Genomic DNA, 9,531 nt, shown 5'->3' on the forward strand with positions numbered 1-9,531 from the left:
GGACCCCAGGGTGTGAGCTCCAGGAGCTCTACATCACGGGCTGCCAGCATCCTGCATCCCTCATCCCGCATCCCACATCCCGCATCCCGCATCCCAGCAGACACAGCCCCGCTGCCCACCCTGTTTGATCAGCCACCAGCACGGGAGGGGGCAGGGGGGAGAGCCCTGAAACGGCACAGGGGGGTGGGAGGTTCCATTCTGATGGAAATGTTTTAATTTTTTATTTTTTTTTTTAAATATATGCAATTATTTTTAAAAGAGGGGACCATCTTTCTCCCTGCTTTGTTCCCCAAAGTGGACGCGCGCGCTCAGCCCTCACCCATCGCCTTCGGGGCTCAACCCAAAACACATTCATCTGTGGGTCAGGGTTGTGGGTTTGGGGTTTTTTGGGTTTTGGGGTTTTTTTTGGGTTTTTGGGGTTTTTTTGGGTTTTTGGTGGGGTTTTTTTTTGGTTTTTTTTGGGTTTTTTGGGTGGTTTTTTTTGTTTTTGTTTTGTTTTGGGTTTTGTTTTTTGTTTGTTTGTTTTTCTATTTAATTTTTTGGGGGGGTTTGGTTTCCAAAACATCAGCTGTGTCTTTCTCTTCCCAATCCACACGAGGGTCTGTGCTGGAGGCTGGGGTGGGTTTGGTGAGTCCACCCGGGGGCTGCTGGCCCAGGCACCGCGGCTCCAGCCCCTGCCTGGCAAGGAAGGCACTAAGCAGCAATTTTTTTGTGCTCAGCTGCTACATATGACAGAGGATATTTCATTTGGCTGTCAGAATGTTATTAATAAAACATGGGGTGCGAAGAGGGCCACTATTTCCCCTTTCAATCACTATAGCATTTACAATGAAAATTTTATGCAGTGTGTAATTTTCAGTTAATGCTTGACACTTAAAATGTCGGTAGCTGCGTTTTGTATGGTTCCTGAAGGGTTAATTGTATCATGTTCCCTGCATAAAAGCTCTGCTTATCAAAAGTGAATAGAAGAGTGTATGCAAATGTGTGTCTGTGACCTTTTGCCTTTCCAGGGTTAATTTATATGGTCATTAAAGATTTTATGAAATTGAGCGGCCTGGTGCTTCCAATCCCATTTTACCTTCACCTCCTAATTTATATAATTCCTACCTGGACTGGGAAATTCTGGGGCATTTATTTTTTTCTTATTTTTGTGTGTGTGTGTGTGTGTGTGCTGCAATGAAAGCAGCGTGCTGTGCTGCGGGGAGTTGCGGGTCTGGTTATCTGGCATTTCTCAGATTGCTAAAAAAATTCATTAAAAAGTGACATCAGCGCGGTGAGAGACAAACGATGGCGGGATGAAAAGGAAGAGTGGGCCTTGCCCGGATTAGTGCCGTGCAGGAGCTAACGGCAGAAACAGATTAATCCAGCAGCAGCAGCAGTGGCGGGGCTGAGATTTACCCAATAATTAAGCAGGTTGGCGTGGGAGGGCGAGGTGTGGGTGATGCTGCTGCCGCCGAGGCCACGCACCAAAGTCCCATCCTCGGTCCCGAATGGCTCCCCCTGGAGACAAAATCTGAGACTTTTCCCTCAAAGCCCGAGGTTTATATTTAATACACTACCTAATACCTAATACTTACTTACCGCAATTAGCGGGATACCGCCGCACTAATAGGATTTATATTTGAATTCCACACACCCCCTCTCTTTTTTTTCCGTTTTCTTTCTTTTTTTTTTCCCGGTTTTTTTTTGATTTTTGGCTCCAAGGTGGGTTTTTACACGTGCTGGCTTTTGTTCCGGCCTGTGGAGGGGGGTGTGTGTGTGTGTGTGTATAAGTGTGTGCAGGCGTGCGCGGGTATTTTAACACAAATCACTTCTGGCCAAAGAATATGAAATGACAAGCTTTAAATCTGTCACACTGGTGGAGAGTGAGAGGATGCTCTGATAAAGACACGGCCAGAGTTTCTGGGTAGATTTTGAAATACTGCAATTTTGAAATATTGCAATTTTGAAATATTGCAAATTATGCGTAATTAATGTTCAGCCTCTTTTAAAGTGCTGTTATTTCCCTTATCCCTCTTTTCCCCCTTCCTTCCCCCTTCTTTATACAGGACGTATTTTTTTTAAGTGCTGTTAAATGGTGACTGGGTTTCTTTTCTAAGACCATTTCTGTGCTTATCCACAGAAGAACAAGGTGAAGATACAGAAGGGGCTGCTAAAAGTACGTCAGTGGCTGTTGCTGATGATAAAGACTCAAGTGAGAGAGACAATAGTGAAGGCAAAAAATCTTGTAAAGACTCTGGTAAGATGTCTAGAATTTTGTCTTTTCCCCCCTTTTTTGACTTATGAAATGCTCTTTCATTTTAAACTGTCTGGACATTCCCACTACTATTCCTCGCATGTGCATTTTGCATGTGATTTCTATCAGTAGCCTCCCATTGACCTATTTTTAATCATAACCATCTGACAGGATAGATGCGGATAAGTTGAAGAATATTACAGGACGACCAGTGAGATTATTTTTTAATCAAATCAGTTTGTGTGCTTGTAATTTTTTAAGCGCCTTTCATTAATCTTAGCTGTACTTGTGATTCCTCTGATGGCATATTAATTTTTCATAAGCATAGGATTAGGTACCACTTGAATTTTTTTTTTTTCTTCAATCAGGTTTTGCCCCCCTTTTAACCCAAAGAATGTGGGGTTTTTTTTGTTATTATTATTTTTTGCTCTCGCTCTCTGATCAGTTACTCCCAAGAATCTGGCCTCTTCCTGGGCATTTATTTGAGGCATTTCGAAAAAAATACACAAAATCCAGTGAAAAAGTTTACAGATGATTCAGCCTAAGAAAGAGGAAATATCATTGAAAACGGATTACGGGTTGGGTAATTTTGATCTCCTGGAATAGACAAAGCCCAGTAATGAAAGCTACTGTCTTTGAAAACAAAACCCCTATGTCATGACATTTACTTGTGCACAAACAAACCCAGGGCCAGCATCTGGTGTAGATACCCAAGGCTTTTTCTGTGTTTGATTTGGCAAATATGTGACTTCACCCATGCTTTTTATGTATGAGATGGAAATCTATGGTCACGATGAATATTACATTGGCTACTTTTGCCTCACGCTATACCTAGTTACATTATGTTGGATTCACTGAAGCAGAAGAAGTGCTGAAACAGGTTGAAGCCTATTAGTTTCAGGTAGTCATATATCTTTCCCTCATCTGCCAATGACAGCAGCATACAAAGGAGGTTGTGTGCCCCGTAAAGACATATAGTTGTAGGGAAGATATCATTTTACGAAGGAGTTCCTTTACACCCAAGTTCTTCCATACCGTAATTTGCTCTTTACATATTAAACCTTTTCAGATTTATTTCCCCCCCAAAAAAATATCATAGGTGCCCTTTCTATGCCGAATCAATTTATGAGACTGACTTAGAGATTAAAGCTTCCTTCAGGTTTGCTTGTTGATGTGCTAAGGTCAGTACCCAACACACTCAGAGCCTCAGCTCCTCTTCAGTGGCTTTATATTTTGAGATCGAGAGACATGAAGAAAGGCTGATGATGACAAGTGTGATGTCGAGCAAGAAACTGTTGTGGTTTAAAAAAAAAAAAAAATATATATATATTTATATATATCCCCCTTGGGTGGCTCTCCAACTTGGAGAAAGGTGTCTGCAGTGCAGTGAAGCCACATTCCCAGGTGGACACAGGTCTTTGGGGGCTGTCCTGGACATCCCCCAGGAGAGATGTGACATCCACCTGTGTTTCCCACCACACGCTCTGCCCAGGGGACACTGAGCCACTCCAGGGAGCTCAGCAGCCCTCTCTTTTTCTGGGGCAGGACCATTTATAGTTGCTCAAGAAAGAATACGGTATTAAAGCTCCAGCCAAGGGAAAAAAAAAAGAAAAAAGATGGAATCTAGAAAAAAATACTGAAGGGGAATTCTCAAAATTCCATCAGGATTAGCTGCTCATAAGGGCCAAGTTTAATTAGGACAAACCCATATCCAGATGCCTACTGGGTGCACTACAAAAAACCAGCATAATTGTTCTGCATTCCCGTGCCAGCAATTACACAAATAACTTTGCAGTAAGATTCGTTTGAAAACAAGGGCTGAAATACATGATTGCCTTTGTGCTTGGCAGGAAACGGTTCGCACTGTAAAATCCTAAATCTTTCAGAAACTTTTATTTTCCTAATCTAAATTAATTCTGCATATGTAACGTTCAGACCATCGTCTTAATTTTCACTCAGCTGACAAGTATTTCTAATGACTGCGTAACTGCTTATGTATAATTGAATGTTAATTTGGGCTTTCTCGTGAATTGAGTGTTGCAAGTCTTGCCAAAGAAATCTCAGGAAAACCAATAAATTAATCACAATACTAACAAGTTAGACAGGAAAGTGGTGTGACCCCTCTTTAGCATGGAATCTATTAGAGGAGAAAGGATTAACATGTATTTAGTGGCAGCGTGTTTGTGTAAGCTGTTGTGCTGTATTGCTTACCTTATCTCCAGGAGTGGAGCTTTCAAAATGAGACTTGGCAATATGCAAGTTATATTTGTTGAATATTCATTCAGAACAGGAAAGCCTACTAATGCCTCATTTATATTGTCATTTAAATCTAGTGCCACTTTAGATTAATTATAATCCAAATTACAGCTCTATGCAGTGCAAGAATTAATATGGAATTTATCCAGATTAATACATTTGCATTGAAAATGTAATATGTCTCTGCCATGGCTAAGGGGAGCACTTTTTAATAAGGTAGTAAACATGAGGAAGGATGGAAATTAACCTTCATTATTGCAATGAAAATTATCCTTTCATTCTACTCTAATTAGAAAGAATACTCTACCAGTAATTATAATTTTAGAATTATTTTGAGGCTGAATAACATCATCTGATGTGTCAAAAGTCTTAAATTATGCAATCTTTATCAAATACATATATTCATAAATAAGAAAATAGTATTTTGATCATGGCTTTTCCAGGATTTGTTTATCACCATTATACGTATTCTATTGACTTTCTCCTTCTTCTTAGTCACACAAACTTTTTTATTTATTTATTTTGGAGTTTCAAAAATGTTACGAAGGTGGTGGCATCTGAATTGCAGTGAATTATGTCCTTTTTATATTAGCAATCTTACACAAGTTAAATAACTCTGTAACTGACAGGCAATCATTGACTACTCTATTTCGTGGCACTTACTTATAATTAAACTTAGTTTTTGAGCTAAATGTATTGAAATGACATTACTCACCTAAAACAATGTTGCGTATTTTACGTTATAAAATGAATTACAGTTGTCTTTCACAATTAGGAAGGAAAAAACACAACAAATAATATGTCTCAAGAATAGAAAGTGTTATTTAAACACTTTACACGCAGTGCTAAGGGACATGGTGTAGGGGAGGACTTTGTAGAGTAGGGGAGATGGTTGGACTCGATGATCCCAAGGGTCTCTTCCAACCTCAATGATTCTATGATTCTATGAAAACGTGAATGACAACAGGATTTAGTCTTTTTTTTGACAACTGCCCAGTAAGGAGAGCACGGTGGAGGGACAGCCAGTGGCCAGCAGGGCCACACGCCGCTCAGGACCAAAATAGTGTCTCTCTTCTCTCCTTCCTCTTCCTATGCCCTTCTTAGAAGACCATAACTTCCCCACAGGAAGCTCCTTAAAAGTAGATTCACCATGGAAAGCAAAAGGCTGGTGTTTTGGGAGGATGCTCTGAGCTGTAGGGGCTGGATGGAGCAGGTCCCCTTTGGCTTTGGCACGTTATGTGGGTGTCCCCACACCAGAGCAAAGAATCAACCCCCCTTTTTTACTTCACTTTGGCCAAACTCGCCATAAATCGCGGCCTGGGTTACGTTCCTACAGGCCAGCTGTGACTTTGGTGGTTTCAGAAGTAACGGGGCTTTGAGGTTGAATGAATCCAGAGCAACAACAACAACAACGACGACGACAACAAAAAACAACAAAGCCTCTGTAAATTTCAACAGTTTGTATAAATATCGCGGTAAACACAGTCAAAAGCTGTGCTTTGTTATGCATTTATTGACCCCGGCACAGTGTTTTATAACTCTACGGTTTTATTATATTAACCGCAAAAGAAAATTTAACCAAAAAAAAAAAAACCCTTGCTTTTATAGAAGCAAGAACTATGTGTTTCGTGATTATTATAGGCCTTTTGAAGTAATTAAGTTATTCCATCCTGTGGTGGGAGATGATGTGTGACATTAACCTCATGTGTGCCCGGGCACTCCAAGCTGAATTCCACCGGCAGTTACACCCCGCTGCCAAAACACCCTCAAGTGTGTTTTCACCAGAGGATTTTGGAGCAGAATGGGGATCCTCATCTCTGTAAGAACCTGTTGAGAGCAATCCAGCCTGACGAGGGGTGGGGGGAGATGGCAGAGTTGTTATATTTTGTTTTTTAAATCCAGCTTCTCGTCTAACAGCGTCTGTTGGCATGAGCTGAGATTCTGGCCCATTTGTCTGTAAAAAGGGACATTTTAAAAGTGGCTTGTGATAAAGGTAAGAAGCAGTAGTCCACTGTGAGACGTTTTTGACAGCTGGAAATGAGGAGAGGTTAATAATTTGAACCTATCCTCCTGAAACCCAAGAAGCAACCTTTCTCTGCTAATACAGTGTGTCACTTTTTTACTTCCCATAATTCTCACAATACAGACATTTAAATAATAATGGTGTATGGCCAAGTAAATACAGGTAGGCCGGAGAATACTGTATTATCACACACCAAAGTGAGCAACGGAACGGTACCTTACGTGGTTGCAAGATGCAGATTTTGCCTTTCAGCACCAGAAGCTCTTCAGGTGGTGGGCTCAGGGCTCACTGAGGACTCCAGCCCCAGTTCCCCAGGGCGTAAAAAAATCACCGGGGCTCCAGAAAGCAGCTTTTCAGATATTAAACCCATGTTGACAAATTGGCCATTAAAAGTAGGGAAATACGGCAGGAATAAAGTTTAATTTGAGCAAGAACATGCCGAAATTACTGGTCTAAGTTACACCAAGAAGAAATAATTAGCAACTTAGGAATGAAAAAAAAATGCATGGGGAAATCCCCATTGATGTATGAGTTGTAAAATATGTTTATTTTTTTTTTTTTTTAAAAAAGCCCTTCAGAAAATGTCCCTGTGTGGTTTAGTTTTCAATTGTTTACTGTTGCACCATGAGGATTTGGTATTTACCTTCAAAACTCTTATTTTATTCCTCTTTAATGTTGCTCTTTTAATATCAAATATCGCACAAAGTCTATCTTAAAATAATAACAATAAAAAGTTTGTGGTTTTTGTCTGCAGAAAAAATACAAGTATATTCTTTGTTCGTGTTTACTTTGTTGCCAAAACATCCATGACCTTATTTTTAAATTAATCCTAGGTTATTGTGCAATGAGGTGCAATTTGTTCATTTATGTGAACCTTATGTGGATTGAAAAAAATCAAGATAAATCTTCATGCACAGCATACAATCAGATTACCCCTGGACTATATATTTACGTTGGGTCTGATAGCAATCAATGGTTTAGCTTCATTGCATTTCAAGATGTATTTGCACCCAGTGTCCAGTGATAGTGTCCTCACCCTGGAAATAATTTAGTTGCAAATTGACTGGAAGATGGTGAAAATTGAAAGTTAAAATTAGAAATACTCATAATAAACAGCAGAAAAAAGGTCAGATGATGCCGCACTATGATGAGATTGGAATGGCTGGTAAATGAGGTTTTGTGTTTGTCGTGAGATGTATGTGACATGCCTACCCAATGCTCCTGTAATATCCAGCCTAGCAGAAGAGATTATCTGGCAAATTGACGCTGGAAAGAATTTTCTGATGGACTGGGAAATTAGAATTGCACTCTTTTCTTTGATGTGTGCAAGACTGGGCCACATTACACAGCTAGTTCAGGCATAATATTAAATATAGTATTTAATACTTAATAGTAGAACTATCTATAGAAAACAATTATATTCTGGTTTTGATCACAAATGCCAGACTATAAAAATTCACAGTGTAAACATCTAAGGCAATCCCAAATGACTGATCTTTGTATATAATTAATATTAAGTTAGCTCTGAAATCCTATTCTCCAAAGTATTTCTTTTAAGGCCTCCCTATATTTAGCTTCAGAATTGTAACCAGGCAGGAGTTATCAAAACAGCACAATAATCATATTGCTCAGACAGTTTAGAAAAGAGAGAGGGTAATTAAACAGCAGCAAATTAATTATTTCAGAAAACAGGATTTTTAAGCAAAAGCTGATTTGTTTTAATGTAATACACAAATTCATACTGAGCTGCTAAAGGAAGAACATTATTGATTAATCTTTAAAGGCAACCTAAGGTTATTCAAACAGTAGAGAGGAGTCCATTTTTAAATAGAGTCTCCATCAAGCATAAAAGTGCATTTTCACCTTTGTGTTTACCAGAGTTATTTTATTTGACTATACTTTTTCCCAGAACTTAGAAAAAAAAATACCCTCAAAGACAATACAGACCTTTGGAGTCACGGAATTTTTGTAAACCAGGATATTTTAAAGTTTAAAATATGTTCTTAAAAATTATGTTTTCGGAACAGGAATAGTCACACCAGAGAAGGAACCAAAAGTGAACACTGTGGTAGGGGCACAACAGCTTCTTCTGGCAAAGGAAGAGGATGGTGCAGCTAAAAAATCAAAGCCTCCAGAGGACAATAAATTTTGTCATGAGCAGGTAAAAGAAAATGTAAATGATTTAACTGTATTCTAGAACTCTTTCAAATAACTCAAGATTGAAACAGAGACGATACGCTGTTAAAATAGCAATATCAGCAAGTTATAAGCAGAACGCCCACTAATAGCCTGCATCTTCTTTTGATTTTTTCTTTTCTTTTCAGTTCTACCAATGTCCTTATTGTAACTACAACAGCAGGGACCCAAATCGGATCCAGATGCACGTCCTGTCGCAGCACTCCATGCAGCCTGTCATCTGCTGCCCCCTCTGCCAGGACGTCCTCAGCAACAAAATGCATCTGCAGCTTCATCTGACCCATTTGCACAGTGTGTCCCCGGACTGCGTGGAGAAGCTGCTCATGACAGTAAGTCTTCCCAAGACCCCAAGAAGTTCCTCCTCATGTTTAAATGGAACTTCTTGAACATAAGAAGTTTCATCTAAACATGAGGAGGAACTTCTTCACTTTGAGGGCAGAGCCCTGGAAGAGGCTTCCCAAAAAGATGGTGGAGTCTCCTTCTCTAGAGACGTTCAAACCCCACCTGGACACGTTCCTGTGGGATCTGCTATGGGTGGACCTGCTTTGGCAGGGGGTTCAACTTGGGGGGAACTCCAGAGGTCCCTTCCAACCCCATGTCATTCTGTGATTCTGTGGCCCATGGCACACACAATGGAAGCACACTCAGAGCATACACGGAGCCACGTGTTTGCTGTGATAGAGCATTCTGGTAGCCTGAGGAGGGGAGTGGGTCAGGACTCCTTGGTTCTCTCGCCAGTTCATCCAGTGACTGATGTCCCCTGGGAAAAAACAACTGAAGGTGGGTGGGTTTCAAAGCTGCTGAAAACCTGCAGTTCCTC

The 9,531-nt window shown here is 40.3% G+C and overlaps 1 protein-coding gene across 1 annotated transcript in view; it reads left to right on the plus strand.

The window, feature by feature from the left end:
- Positions 1–9,531, plus strand: part of ZFHX4 (zinc finger homeobox 4) — a 157,927-nt gene that overhangs the window by 108,936 nt on the left and 39,460 nt on the right. Inside the window, exons 4-6 of the mRNA XM_014951924.1 lie at positions 2,123–2,239; positions 8,543–8,676; positions 8,840–9,040. Coding sequence (XP_014807410.1) covers positions 2,123–2,239; positions 8,543–8,676; positions 8,840–9,040 — 452 coding nt within the window. The remainder of the gene's footprint in view (positions 1–2,122; positions 2,240–8,542; positions 8,677–8,839; positions 9,041–9,531) is intronic.

This window comes from Calidris pugnax, unplaced genomic scaffold, assembly GCF_001431845.1.
Source record: "Calidris pugnax isolate Ruff unplaced genomic scaffold, ASM143184v1 scaffold61, whole genome shotgun sequence".
Taxonomy (NCBI): domain Eukaryota; kingdom Metazoa; phylum Chordata; class Aves; order Charadriiformes; family Scolopacidae; genus Calidris; species Calidris pugnax.